Source organism: Epinephelus lanceolatus, chromosome 16 (genome assembly GCF_041903045.1).
Source record: "Epinephelus lanceolatus isolate andai-2023 chromosome 16, ASM4190304v1, whole genome shotgun sequence".
In the NCBI taxonomy this organism is placed as follows: domain Eukaryota; kingdom Metazoa; phylum Chordata; class Actinopteri; order Perciformes; family Serranidae; genus Epinephelus; species Epinephelus lanceolatus.
This window is the reverse complement of record NC_135749.1, coordinates 15,037,308-15,053,029: the sequence shown is the minus strand read 5'-3', so window position 1 is coordinate 15,053,029 and position 15,722 is coordinate 15,037,308. Positions and strand designations below refer to the sequence as shown.

The following is a 15,722-nucleotide window of genomic DNA, read 5'->3' as shown; positions in this document are numbered from 1 at the left end:
AGTTTCTAGCACAGGACGTGCCACTGTTTCAGGTGATGCATTTTGTACGAAATTGCACTTAGTGTTTGTTTGTATGCATCAGTCGTATGTTGACTATATTCGCGGTCTTCCAATTTGTGCTGATTCTTGTGTGTTCGGACTTCATAGCAACGCTGACATCACGGAGGATAACCAAGAGACCAATCAGCACTTGGAGAGAGTACTGCTGACTCTGCCCAGGGAGACGGGAGGCGGGGCTAAATATAGTCAGGTTTGCACTGCCTGTTCTCAGAAGTACTCAGACTTTCATTTCACACTCTTATGCGTATTCTCCCGAGGAAACACTACATGCAAACTTGTTGTTTTATACTCTATACTACTGTAGGGATTAGTGGATGAGCTTGCAGAGGACATCCTGTTAAGATGTCAGCAGACTTTGACATGCAAATGGTGATGGATAAATACCCAGTCATATATGAGGAGTCTATGAATACTGTTTCAAGACAGATAAGAACAACTTGCACTGCTGTGTAATAAACATTCATGTTGGAAACTGATCAGTTTGTGCAGGACACTCAATTAACACTTGATCACATCTGTCTACCCTCTCCACAGACTCACTCATGTGGTGCGCATCAGCCTGGTAAACATCCTCCAAGCTTGGAGGGGCCAGATTGTTATGTGTGCTGAACTTGAGAATGTTTTCAACAGTATGGTCTCGGGCAAGGTGCCCGCTATGTGGGCAGCCAAGTCGTACCCCTCTCTCAAGCCACTGGGGAGCCATGTGATGGATCTCATAGCCAGGCTGCAGTTCCTACAAGTAAGAATTATGGTTGTCATGAATCACACAGGCCCTAAGATATTTGGAATATGACTTACAAAAAGAATGAAGCACATATTCAGTAGTTCAAGTCCAGGAGCATACATGTAGAGTCAGGAAAATTGATTATGCAGATTGAATGTAAATTTTGATATTTAAAACAAATCTATTACATTCTGATAAAACTAAAGCAACACTCACAGAGAGAATCAATTAAATTGCATTTTTTAAAGTTACCACTACCTATGCACATGCTTGGGTGTCTGTCTCAACAGGACTGGATAGATAACGGCCCACCTACAGTCTTCTGGCTCTCTGGCTTCTACCTCACCCAGTCATTTCTTACTGGAGTGGCTCAGAATTTTGCCAGGAAGTACACCATCCCCATAGACTACATTGGCTTTGAATTTCAGCCATGTTGTTATTTTGCTAACATGGTAACTGGGGAGTCCCTCCCCAAGATCCTCTTTGACTCTTTGCCCATCATTAAGCTTAAACCGGGAGAAATGGCCAAGTTTCACCATGAAAACATCTACATTTGCCCCGTTCAGCACCCGCAGAGGGACATTGTCTACCAGCATGTCAAAAATACTGAATGATGTCAACATTCATAGCACTCTCTCAACTCACTGGTCCACCCACCAGTGTGTTCTGATAGCAAACACTAGATGGCAGCAAAGGCAAACCAGTACTCCTCAGGGGTCTAAACTAGTGGCCACATCTGTGCTTGCTTAACCGTCACTGAGGCACAGTCTCATGTACAATCAATATACTGTATGCATTCATGTATATTAATGCAGTGTGCCATCAGGTGCAAGTATGGCTTTATGGGAAGTGCAGTCTTAATTTTGAGAAACAATACCACTAAAGTATTATTGCTCTGAAATAACTAGACCATAATGCTTTGATAATGAAACACTGATGTTTTAACGTGTCTAACCCATCACACTGAAGTGGATTTTGTCCAGATTAAGCCTCAACATTCACTGATCAAAGTCTGGCCGGATGTATGACAACAATTTTCTGTCCTGACCAGCAGATTCCTAATTTTAATTATGAAATTCAGCACAGGATTAATGCTGCTCTCTGCACAGAGGCCATACGTTATCACACATGACATTTAATCACCGCTGAGCCTTTTCATGCTGGATCTAATTCAACTAAACTTTTGTGAAAGGAATATGTTGACATTAAAAACCCAGTGGTATAGTTTCATACTCAACCCTATAACTTTAACTCAGATGGCTTGTGAGTGGTGCTGCCCGGCTAGTGCTGTATTAATGTCGACATTGCTGGATTTTCACCGTAGTCAGCACTTGTTGGTTCAAACGTAATTCATATGGCATCTGAATTCAGCTGCCGCGTCGATACCCACCCTAGATTACAGGGCATAAAATACTGCAACATATACATTATAAAATGCAGCCGATGGTAGCTCCTGCGACAGATGCTACTAACTTCAGTGGTTTGTTCAGTGGTAGTAGAAGCCATGCTCGTACATCACCTGCATCCCACCTGTAACTAAAGGACACTCCAAAGTTACGACCTTGAAGTTCAATCTGACTCCAGCTCCAGTTTAGTCCTGTTCTCAAAACACTGTGTCATCCTCTATCTCGTCCCTCCAGGCCTCCTTAAGCTAATGTGTAAATGTCCTCCAGAAAGAGCCCCCTGGAAAGCTAGATGGATCATTTCCCTTTAATGAAAATGAGCAAACAGAACTGCCAAGAGGAGCAAAACACAGACACGTCCTCCAACACTTTATGAGAGTGTTTACTCAGTATTACATTACAGAAAATTCTTCTTCACTTTTCTGAGCAAGGGCACCCTGGTGCACAGTTTTTATTGCAATCACTAAATTATGTTAATGTGGAGCTGATGATGAAATGGAAGAACCTCCTGTCTTTTCAGATAAGGCTCTCCTAAATGATTAACTCTATATGAGACTGTGTTTTATTATTGAGGAATTACACTGCTGGTGGCAACTTTCATCACATAAATCACACAACACGTTGGCTTTGCGTCAGTGAACATTGCACTGACCTTGATTTGTGTAAGTATTGGTATAACTGTGTGTCAACAAGAAAAATCATTTCCGCTATTTAGAGCATGATGTTTGTCCTGCAGAGTCACAGAAACACTGCAGGTCAGGGACTGTGTACAACAGTCTGCTATAGCACCAGCATGCATTGCTCGGTGTATACGTTCTTACAGAGAAGTGTATTAAGTTCTAGAAATTGCATTTCTGACAAAAAAGTGCCCTTATTTATTATATTTGGCATTTACCCTTGAGGAGGGCATCTTGGCATTCAATTCAACCAGCTGCTGTCACCTGATGGTCAATTGAATTTTAGAGAGGCAGTTGACAGTGCATTCTGCTGTGTGTTTGTGCATGCAAAGGACTGTCTCTAAGGGGCTTACCAGAAAAGAATATTAATTTCAGCACAAGTCTAAATGGCCAAAAAAAAAGCCTGACAATAACTTATTTTCTCAAGACATACACATACATTTTTCCCTCACCAAAAATTAGCCTAAATTTGGAGCGTTATTTAACCCCTTCACAACAAGCTAGCATGACATAGCTGGTACCAATGGATGCTTAGGTTGAATAGTTTCCCTAGATACGACTATTTAAGCTAGCTTAAAAATAAGTGTGCCACATCCTTTTAAAGACAGTAATGTCGGCCTCCAGTAATTTTGGCCAGAAAGGGCCAGTGAGGGGACCACCCTTCACCGCCTCCACCCCACGGATAGTTTATTTCTAGAAAAGGCTTGAATACTATCTTTACCAAGATCCCTTTATTAACAGCTTTTTAACATGTTTAATTGCAAACTTTGTGACTAAAACCCTGTATAAATGATTTATTAACACCCATAACTGTAGACTTAATCATGAAACCCCTCTATAAATAACCTATTACCATTTATAACCGTAAACTTTAGCAAGAAACCCCTCTATAAACAATTTATTAACATCCATAACTGTAGACTTAATCATTAAAGCTCTCTATAAATGACCTATTATCATTTATAAATGTAAATGTTAGCAAGAAATCCCTCTATAAATGATTTATTAACATCCATAACTGTAGACTTAATCATTAAAACCCTTCATTAATAACTTAACATTCATAACTGCAGATTTAATCATTAAAATTCTTGACCTTTATTACTGACTCATTAACATCCATAGACTTACTCATCAAAACCCTTCATTAATGCCTTACTAACATTCATAACTGCAAACCTGACAATTAAAACCTATTTATAACTAAAGACCTTATATTAATGACTTCCTAACATTCATGACTTCAGACTTGAGAGTGTAAAGCCTTTATGAATTGCTTATTAACATCCATAACTGCAGATATTATGATTAAAACCCTTCATTAATCACTTACTAACATTTGTAACTACAGATCTGATGATCACAATCCTTTAATAATTACCTATAGACACCCATAACTGCAGACTTAATAGAAAGTAGCACAAACAAATAAACAGAAAGCCCCTCTTGGTTGCTGGAGGAACAGAAAAACACAAACCACCCACCCATCTGACAGACTGGTGACAGATGACGACTTTATTAGCCTGCTGCTGCTGCACTCATAAACCCAGTGGCTGCTGACGATGACTGGAGAGGGACAGAGGGGGGCGGGGGGCGACAGAAGGAGCCGATGATCTAAATGTTTAAATCATTATGGTGTGCGTTGGTGTGTGGCACAGTGTGAAGAACAGGGTTTAGATTGAGGCGGCGGCGAAGGAGGAGCAGACAGCCTCCGTGTAGCATGTGCATTTCCTGAACGCAAGCGCACATCTAGCTACCGCGCAGAGAGGTGTTGATTGTCGGCGGCGGAGGTCTGGAAGGTGCACTGCTGTCGCTCAGCTGTCTCTCCTCCTGTCACCCTGGGGGAGGGAGCGACACAGATAGAGAGAGAAGTTTCCTCCGCTCTTGGCGCACGGTCACAGATCGTTCACTTTCACGCGATGGCACGCCTGCATCCGCGTGCAGCGCTGTTGCGTTCGGAGCTCCGCCGCTTCCAGGAGATCTGAGAAATCTCCCCCCTCACCTCTCCACCACCCCCCCAAAAAAGTGGCACCAATGGCTGATTTTGGAGAGAACAAGAGCGCCGTCGGTCCACCGGTTGCTGGCTGGAAAGCTGCGTCAGGAGGAGCCGGAACGAGCCTGGAGACGCACCGGGGAGAGCCGGTGTCAAACGGAAACTGCAGCGTGTCAGACACCGTCAAGAGGGTCCAAAAGGAATCCAGCTGCGAGTCACCGACGTGGGAGAGCGCGGGTTCAGATCCATCCTCCAAAGCAATCCCTCGACGCAGCAGTCTGATCAAGGTAGGCCATCATCTTCATCAGGAGAGCACAGCTCATCTTGCTTTGAAACACAAGAGGAAACACTCACACACTAAAGCATGTAGGCAAACTGTTGCAAGTCCAGAGCAGACCTAAAAAAACGATTAATGATTCCATAGATCATGATAAAGTAGGATATGGTTGCTTGAATTGTGCACAAACACTACAAGCCTGCATGTGTGTAATGCTGGTGCCATGGTATGTAGAAAATGCTATAAAGTCACTATTAAATCACCACTGAGATGACTTCACACACAGCTTTACCCGACACTGCTGGATATAATCTACCTGCACATTTTGATAGATGAATAGAAGTATTTTGTGCACATCCTGTCACATTGAGGATGGCAGCGAGCACCTGTAAATTCCAAGTCTCGACTTAAGACCACACAGAACTCCAAATCAGCACAAAAACATTCAATCTCAGAGCTTTTCAGTCGTGTGTCTGTCAGACACTGTAGGGTCGATATGTGCAGGCCAGGCTGTGTTCTAGCGACAGACTACAGTCAGCAGGCAATGTCACTTATTAGCACTCCATCAGCCAGAGAGGAGGAGGAGGAGGAACTAATAAGCGAAAGCACCTGCTGTAGTCTTTGATTAGAATGAGAAATTGCATTCACTCCGCCTTCGGTGGCTCACAGTTGACTACCCCTGTCCAATTAGCCCTACTGCCTACACTGATCTGAGCTCACGTTTAAACAGACGTCTAGTTTATTTGTATAAAGACGTTGACATGTAAAACATTTAACAGTCTGTGTTGGATTTTGACACATTTAAACCACTGTCATATCAAGAGAAATCATTCAATACATCATGTACTGCTTTTGTCCTTTTATGACTTCGGCCCTCTCAGCATGTGGGAGGTCTTAAATTGATCTCTAGTCGCAGCTTGTCTCCAGAGCTGCTGCCTGCAAAGACATGATTATACGAACATGGCTTCATGATCTGTTTCTGATTGGCTCCCACTGTGCAAGACAGGAAGCCGGCCAGTTGGCCAATTTCCTCGCAAGGTTCATGTTGCAATATTGCTATTAAGTCATGAGCAGTTGGTGATGACACGTAACTTTCTCCCTCTGCGCACACACACACACACACACACACACAAATGTTTCTCACCTCCTTGCCCACACACAGGCCTGCTCTTGCCTTTCTTCTGTCTGTTACGACAGTGCAGCCAGCCTGACACAGAGGATTTAAAATCACTGCTTGCCTCAGTGAAGTTCTGGCGTCTCATGCCGGGTCAGAAATGGTGTTTGATAAAGTCTTGGCTCTGCATCCAGAACATATCACCTGCAATCCAAAGAGTAGTAATGCAGGACAGCGTGGGATGAAAACAATGCACGTGCGTCCCGTGTATTGAAGCATGCATTCATGGCATGATTTGACTCATTCATGTTCAGTGGGCACATTTGATGCTGAGAACGTTCAGCGATCAACGAACCATCCCACACAGCGCTGCATGTACGTTTGTGCTCTCACCATAAACGTGTTTGTGTTATGAATTCTAAACACCTGAGGCTTGAGATAGATGGAGCTCAGGAGTTATGAATCCACCTGTCGACACAACAGTGTGTTCTGCTCTGCTGTTTCCCAAACTACCCCTGCAGCTAAACCCAGGATTCCACACAATAGGAGTCTGGTATGTGGGCAGATAAACAGGAAACATGACATTCCAGACCACTTTTCACAGGAGTCATGGGATTCACATCCAGTGTGTGTGTATATGTGTGTGTGTGTGTATGGCTCCCGTTGGCTGCGGCTGAGTTAATGAGAGTACCCTTAATTGTCTTTCATTAGTATGTACTTTGTGCCGTCCGCTGTCCTCTCATTTATTCTGTCTCGCTCTCATGCGCGTGAAGGAGATGCAGAATCAGTTTGCCCACTCAGTTTGTGACTGTTTCAAGTTCATCTTGATATAGATAACCATCAGGCACTCTCTTTGTCTCTCTCTTAGTTTCAAACACACACACAAGCACACACACACACACACACACACACACACACACACACACACTTGCACAGACCTGCCTTCTAGTAAAACGGAGCTAGGCACAACAAATATCTGCTTTCCAGCTCCCTCATTACTCATGCCAGCATAAACTATAAGACTCAGAAATACATGGTTGGCATGGTTAAGTGTGTGTGTCTCCCCGTGTGTGTGTGAGAGAGAGAAAGAGAGTGAGAGTGTGTGTATGCAGGCACATAGCTGTACGATGTAAACCACATATCTCCAAAATCTCAGCTTTTCATTAACCACGAAAAATATTGCGTTGTGATATAATCCAGTGGGTTTTCCTCGAGGTATAGAACAAGAACTGCCTCAGCTTTTATAGGAGACTGTAATGCTCCAAGTTATCTGAAAACTTAAAGGAATGGTGCAACATTTTGGGATGTACATAAATTTGCTTGCTGATAGCTAGATGAGAAGATTGACACCACTTTAAGTTTTGTCCAGTGTGACGCTGGGGTCAGGAGACGGGGACAGTCTAGTGTTCCGATGGCTCATTATTCTAAAATCCTAATATTCCAGAAAATGTTCCACTGAACCAAAAGCCCATTTGTGCGACAGCCCATTATCCTGAAAAGAAACACCCATTTCTCCAAAAATTTGCACTCTCCCAAACGCGAATTTACATTTCACAGGATAGCGAAGGCATGGCCCACCCTACTCTACCCTACTCTGCTTCGGATTGGCTTACCCTGACATTCTTTCCCTAACCCTAACCCGTCCCACTCCTCTTGTTTGAACCTAACTAATCCAACAAAGACAAGTAGTAGCCAATCACAGGGAGAGTGGAGCGGATCATGCCTTTGCTATCCTTGTAAACACAAATTTGCTTCCCAAAAAGATTAGCGGACCTTCCTGAGGGGCAATTTCTTTTTGTGCGATGACGAAAAAATGACCTGTGCTACTCTGCCTCTGATTGGCTGGTAGTCGTTGCCTTCGTTGGTTGGGTTGGTTAGGTTTAGGCCAGAGGAGTGAGGGTAAGAATATCAGGGTAAGCCAGTCAGAGGCAGAGTAGGGCAGGTCTTAACTTCACCATAGTAGAAAAAAAAAAATATCGCGCCCAGCTAGTTAAATGAATTTGTCTAACTACATGGACAGTGTGTATTTTCAAAACAATAGGCATTTGTTTTTTGGGATAATGAGCTGTTAAACAAATGGACTTTTGGTCCAATGAGATATTTTTTGGAATAAGGAGTAGTTGGGACAATTGCATGGCACCCAGGAGAAGGTTAGCGTAGCGTAGCTTAGCACAAAGATTGAAAGCAGGGGGAAACAGCTAGCCTGCCTCTGTCCATAGCAAATCTGCATGCCAGCCCCCCTACAACTTGTTTGTATGATTTGCACAAAAACAGAAGTGTAGAGAGAGCCAAAGTAGCTGTTTCCCTGTTTCCAGTCTTTATGCAAAGCACACCTTCTGACTCCAGTGCCATATCTAATCAACACATACAAGAGTGGTATCAATCTTCTCATCGAACTCTCAGCAAATTTTCCAAAATAGTAAACAATTCCCTAAACTTTCATTCAAATTTTGAGCCATGTTGTTTTTACTGGACAGCGTACGTTTGTGCTTTTGTTCATATGTGGTATATCTTTGCCAATGCATATACTTGTGTGCACTTACCCTCATCAGTATTCATGTCTAATGTGTGTCTGTATGTGTGCATTTTATCTTCATGTGTGTGCTTTATAGACTGAGGGAACAGCATTAGCCAGAGGCGTCAGCAGCACACACCTGGGGAGGGTAGTTGTTTGAGTCAGAGCAGCACTGAGCACCTCCTGCAGTTCAAATCAACATCTTTAGCCCGCTTTAAACCACTTTAGCTGGCATAAGCATGACCCCTGCACAGCACAGGGAGTGGATAAACCGTCTCACTGATTGTAATGAAGCCACAGGACATGCTACTACTCTGAGCTCCTCTGGTGATTGAGTCGCTCCACATACGCACTCTACATTCATAATATACATCTAGCCGTGGATGTGTGTGTGTGTGCATGGATGTCTGAGTTTTTGCATGTTTGTGAGCCTCCCCTCAAGTTATCACTGAACCGTGTGAAACCCCCACTCGGCCCTTTGATCGTTGATGCCTGACTCAAGGCTCCAACCGCCTGTTTTTGGTTTTAGAGGTCCTCCTATCTCCAGTAAATGCATCTCTGACGTTTGTCAGCTGAAATGGTGGTTAGCTCGCTGACATGATGACCTTTTCAAGTCAACCTTTTACTTGTTTCATTCTGTGTGGCGTGTGTGTTTGATTGTGTCTGTGTTTGTGTGTATGTGTACTCGAGCGCACATGGGACTTCAAAGGTTTGAGGCGTAAAAGAGCATCTGCAGCTATACTTGCCACAAGGGCAGGGGCTTATAGGCAGACTGTGCAGATGAGTTACTGTGAATGCTCACCACATTTTCTGTTGAACCGGGTTCCCATACATACGACTTGACCACATGTTGTTTTTACTGTGCTCTATTTAACCTTAATGTCCTGTCTTCTATTGCAGTCACGCACACGCACAACACCCACACAGCGATATAGATTGTGTGATTATTACACACTCTGTGATCAATTCATAAAGATGTCCCTATTAAGGCAGCAAATAACTAGTAGATTAATAATCATTTAATATGACGGTTATGTTTTGGATTCATTGTTTAGTCTAGATAAAGTTAGATAATGGCAATAAATATCCTTTACAATTTCTCAGAGCTCAAGGTGGTGTCTCAAATCCTTTTTTCTATCTGAACAACAGTCAAAAGCCGGTGCGAATCTGTCATATCATATGTGATTATACAGAAAAGAGAAAAGCAGGCATAGTGCTGTGGCTCTAGGGACGGCCATGTTGGTCTGTGGGTCTATCACTTTGGTTCAGAGTGAAATATCTATCACATTACATGAGGTGTGTGTAGGGGTGTAAAAAATATTGATGCACTTGAGTGTTGCAAAATTATGTTTTGTGATTCTGTATGGATTCTCAAAAAGGCTATAGATTTTTGATTATTAGTTTACATGCAAAGACTCATTGCACCGTTAAGTGTAGCCTTTTTTACACAGAGATTTTGCAACAGGGCCGTTACGAAGTCCCTTTATTATGCATCCATTGCTATTTTATATTGAATCAAACAATGATGGCATAATAGCCAAAGAGGCGCAATGTGTGTGACATGTAACAAAACAGCGCTGGCCTTTAGTGTGACATATAACAAACGTGTAGGTCCACGCTTTCTGAACAGTAACAATGGCAGAACATGGCAATAACAGTTACTGTCCCTTTTATGTGGCGGTTGATCTCGCCTTCTGTTCAGAGGGTGAAGAGCTCCCTGATCTCATTGTCTCCCCCAGTGTGCAGACATTTTCAGCTGCTGTTCTTTTTTGGAGTCAGCTGCTAACTCCTGCTAGCTACTTTTCAAATCCCCCCACATAACACGTCGTCAGAACATCACACCATGGTCCCTTTCTGCTGGCTGTCCCTTTTACACTGATGTTGATTTGGTGCTGTTACTACCTCCGCTACTGGCCTATAGGTGTGACAACTCTGTCCCCCAATTCTATGGTTGTACCTTATTAGAGGAACAGCTGGGGGGAATAATGGTGTGACATTTCCATCTTGAACAGACAGTGTAAAAGGGGCATGCTTGTGGTGTTTAAACCCCCGACTGCTAGATCCTTCTGTGTTGTTATCTATCCATCCATTTCCATCCATTTTCATCCACTTACCCGGGGCCAGGTCGCAGGGGCAGCAGGCCAAGCAAAGCAGCCCAGATGTCCCTCTCCCCAGCAACACTTTCCAGCTCCTCCTGGGGGACCCCAAGGTGTTCCCAGGCCAGGTGAAATATGTAATCCCTCCGGCGTGTTCTGGATCTGCCCAGGGGCCTCCTACCAGTGGGACGTGCCCAAAACACCTCCAGTGGGAGGCGCCCAGGAGGCATCCTGATCAGATGCCTGAACCACCTCATCTCACCCATCTCATCTCTACTCTGAGCTCCCTCCAGATATCCAAGCTCCTTACCCTATCTCTCAGGCTGAGCCCAGCCACCCTAGGGACTAAACTAATTTCAGCTGCTTATATCCACGATCTCATTCTTTCAGTCACTACCCAGAGCTCATGACCATAGGTGAGGGTTGGGATGTAGATGGACCAGTAAATTGAAAGCTTCGCCTTCTGGCTCAGCTTCCTCTTCACCACAACAGTCTGGTGCAGTGCACGCATCACTGCAGATGCTGCACCAGCTGCACCAAACCACTGATTCATCTCACTCTCCATTCTACCTTCTCTTGTGAAAAAGACCCCGAGATACTTGAACTCTCTTGCTTGAGGCAATAACTCTCCCCCAACTCATAGGGGGCAATCCACCGGTTTTCAGCAGAGAACCATGGCCTCAGATTTTGAGGTGCCAACTCTCATCTTGATCGCTTCACACTTGGCTGCAATCCGCCCCAGTGCATGTTGGAGGTCACGGTGTGATGAAGCCAACAGAACCACATCATCTGTGGAAGGCAGAGATGCAATTCTGAGGTCCCTAAACCAATATATCACCATATATTGAATCGTAACCCCTGTATCATAATTCCTGTCGTATGTCCAATACATGGCCCTGGAGTAGTGTCTCCTCCAGTGGTCCATTATTTACTACATGTAGGCACTGAACCCGAGAATAAAACAGTGGCTGTGTTGTCATCCATTATTTTAGTTTGTATGTAGCCTGATTAATCCCCATTTAGGTTAGTTTCTTCAGTAAGAGTTAACTGGTACAGAGCATGAAGCATCTGTACTGTTGCTATGGTTACCTGCACTGTAATAGCCCCGTGCAGTGATTCAGAGTGATGGGTTAGTGGTTGATTGGAGCTATGTTTTCATATACAGTTTTAATGGACATCTGCCAGCCAGTCCAAATCAATTATTCCACAGCCATGTGATGATACTAACAATATCAACGTAACAAGCTGGTGGCTGCCGGCACCTAATGGCTCTCAAACACAAGTAAACCTCTCAACAGATCTCCCCATGTTTCCACTACATGAAATAAATCTAGTGGAGTCCCTTATTTTGAAGGCCTCTCTTTCACGTTCCATACATCATCTCACCATTCCCAGTAAATCGCCTCCTAACCCCCGCTCCAGGGTGAGAGGGACTGGAATAAACTGTGTCATTAATCATCCATCACCTGCCGTCAAACACACAAGGCCACAGGGAAGACAGCCCTGCCTCCAAACCAATTTTCACTCCTCTCTGGTGTATTCTCGCTCACGTCACAACCGTCTCTCCTCCTCTGTTCTTCTTAATTGTTGGATCAAAGACAATGCCCACGAATGACCTACATCTTCATTTTGCTGACTGCGAGATGCTGTAATTATCGATACAAGCTTGTTGCGTCCATATAAACGTACGCTGTCATACATCATATCATGCATGAGTATAAGCTCGCTAATGAAGACCATGCTGGTGCCTAAAGGCAAATATCCTGTGCAGAGGCTCTGTGACTGCACGCATTTAAGACGCACAGTAATCTGTTAAAGATCTTCTTGATTTATTTCTCTCCGTCCGTCCTTTCTCCATCTTTTTTTTTTCCTCTTGTTAATCCATGTACTTTTCTAAAGTTTCAACTTTCTGTGATGTCTCTCTGTCATCTTGCGGATCCTTCCCCTGATAACTGCATCTAATCTGCTCTGCCACACTGTCTCCCACATTTCTCTCGCCCTTCATCCGTCCATCTGTCCCTGCAGTTCAATCAGGCTCGATGTCCTTCCAGGAACATCAGTAATCTCATAGCAGTGTGTATTCTCCAAATTTATTCACAGTAATCTTTTTGTATTTCTGTCAGATACAAACTGGCAGATGAAAAGACGTATTCTAAATACTATTTTTCTTTTTTAAACACAGCTGTTTACATGATGCATAGTGATGATGTAATGCATCTATTTGTGACTATGTAAGATTATTAATAATGTGAAGATGGGGACACAAAGTAATTTTGTTTTAGCTGTCAACGTAAATTCATATATTGATGTAATCATGTCTTGCAATGTATTTCATAGACAAAACAGAGATGTCACTTACGTGTCTAGGAGTGTGGAGTGGCCAAGTAATGTTTTCGCCTGCTCTCTATCACTGTCCCTTTTGGGTTTTTGTTTGTTTGTTTCCTTTTGAGTAAAAAAAATTTTTGGCTTTGCTGGTCCTGCCCCAACCTAGGGAAATGTAAACATGGACTCGTTTCATCTGATTTTGCAGGAAATCTGACCTAGGGACTTGCATTAAAGGTATACTATGCAGGTTTTTACTAGAAAGCAATACATAGACTCATACACAAGTAAATCCCTCTCAATCATCACTTATGACGCGCTAGAAGTGTGTGTTATTTCTGCAGCGACTCTGCCCTCTGCCTGTATTTTCTTATTTTCTCCTTATTTTCTGTGTTCAGGTTGTTAATGGTCGGAGCTTTATAAAAAGTAATGAACACGTGCCAGACCGTGAGCAGCAAGCATCCAAGAAACACAGCATCGAAAAATAATGTAAGCCGAAATGGAAATCATGAATGAATCTGGGGCTGGCTTTTAATTTCGCTTTCGCTGAAGAGCATGTTTACAGACAGTAAGTGACAATCCTGCACAATTTGTCTTTAAGAGTAGGTATATAGATATAGATAATTTGAGCTGATGGTCTCGTTTGGCATCATTATGAAACTGAGACTGTTTGAAACTATTTGAGACTATTGAAAATTAGGAAATAAAAAAGATGAATGAAAGTTTATCTCTTGCTGGGTTTGAATATGTGTCAAACCTAAATAGGGGCTTCTGTGTCAGTACAGTGACACCCACCCTTACTATGTTACTGTATCAAGAATCCTTTATGTCTTTCTTTCTCGGTCCTCTGTGCTGTCACTTCACTCAGCTCTCAGTGGAGCCACAGGAAGCTCTCTGTGATGAGCTGACAGACAGCTTCCTGTTTTGAAGCGCAGTGGTGGTTTTGGAGACTCATCTTCCTCTCTGTCAGAAAAACAAAATGGGGCTTTTGTGATGGCGCCATACAGTACATTCTGACAGAGATTAAAGTAAAATGGAAAATTTTATCTTTGAGGCTGAACTTGGTTTGTTTGTTTGGCAGTGTGTGTGTGTGTGTGTGTGTGTGTGTGTGTGTGTGGTTTGAGTGTGTGCCTTTTGTGTATAGAAAAATCAATACATTTACCGTTGTATTTTATTCATGTGTTTATCTACTTGCAGGTTAATCTGTGGCCTTTGGTTTAATCTTGTCAGGATAATTTATTCAGAGTCTTCAGTGACGTCAGCGTTGTTTGGTCGTGTCTGTCTCGCTATCAGTAATTTATGTCGTTGGCCAACAGAGGTGAACGTGCAGGACAGCCTCCACACATGAGATAATTGGATCCCAACTGTTAAACAGGCCACTGGGAGAATCCTGGTGTTTCCCCCGCTGCAAACACAGCTTGTGACAGGCACATACTGTCCATTCTTTGTTTATTATTCTGGGGTGATGTGTTTGTTAGTGGTCACAAGGTATATGTATGTCCATGGAGACCAGGTTATTTATATGGAGTTTTCTCACTGGGTAATGTGCACTGTGATTGGCCACACGGGGACCATTACCGCTAATGTCACACACACACACACACACACACACACACACACACACACACACAGAGGAAGAGATATAGATTGAGACCAGCGTTAATCTCCAGCGCCTCTCACTGTGCTGCATGAAAGGAAGGAGGGAGTGTGACTGATTAGGGTGGCACTGTGCACTCCTGTGTGAGAGTGCACGTGTCTGTATTTGTGAGTTTAGTCAATAAGTGTTGGCTCTGCGCCTCGTTCTGCGTCACTTTGGGAATTTCCCATAAGCTTTCAGATTCAAATTCAGTGCTGTTTTCAGGAAATGTAAATAAATGCTGGTGGTGGGCTGGGGTTGTATTAAAATCTTTCTATGTGAGGTTAAATTTAGGGGTGTTTTTGAAGCACTCCAAAGGGGGCAGCTTTTTAATGAGACCGCAAAATCACTTAAATCCAAGTCAGTGTTTTATTTTGTTAGTGGATTTCCTGCCACCTTTTATCTTTTTAGGGCCTAAAATTGACTGCCAGAGCTCTTCCTTTTTGCTGTCTTTCAGAGTAAGATTAAAAAAAAAGGGGGGGGGGGTCTTACAGGAGAGACTTATGTCTCTCTGTCCACACCCCTTCTCACTCCCTCTATCATACCCCAAGGCACCGGGAATATTTTTAGAGCACTGCTGCCTCTCTCCCTCGCCATGCCGGGTCAAAAAAACTTGTCGCCATTGGAAACACTTCTCCGTCCTAATGAGGCGACTCTATGAGGATTTGTGATGGTTAGACGCCCTCCCTTCCCTCTGAGGGGAACCTTTTCATCCTCTGTGAATTGTGCTTCCCCCTCTCTCACGTGTTCATTCATATTCTTTAGATGAAACATGGCTCATGATCTTTTTTCCTATCTCTTTCTTTCTCTTATCTCTCTTTGCCTTTCATATCCCCCAGATTTCTTTCATATGAAGGGTTCCCTCCTCTTCTCGCTTATAAAAGATCCAAGTGCTCTTGAGGCTC

General features: G+C 43.4%; 1 protein-coding gene across 1 annotated transcript in view; it reads left to right on the top strand.

Moving 5' to 3' along the window:
* Positions 1-3,943: 3,943 nt before the first annotated feature.
* The window catches only part of LOC117264209 (inactive phospholipase C-like protein 2), a 33,719-nt gene continuing 21,940 nt past the window's right edge, over positions 3,944-15,722 (top strand). Inside the window, exon 1 of the mRNA XM_033638079.2 lies at positions 3,944-5,144. Within this exon, the coding sequence (XP_033493970.1) occupies positions 4,899-5,144 (246 nt within the window). The 5' untranslated portion in view covers positions 3,944-4,898. The remainder of the gene's footprint in view (positions 5,145-15,722) is intronic.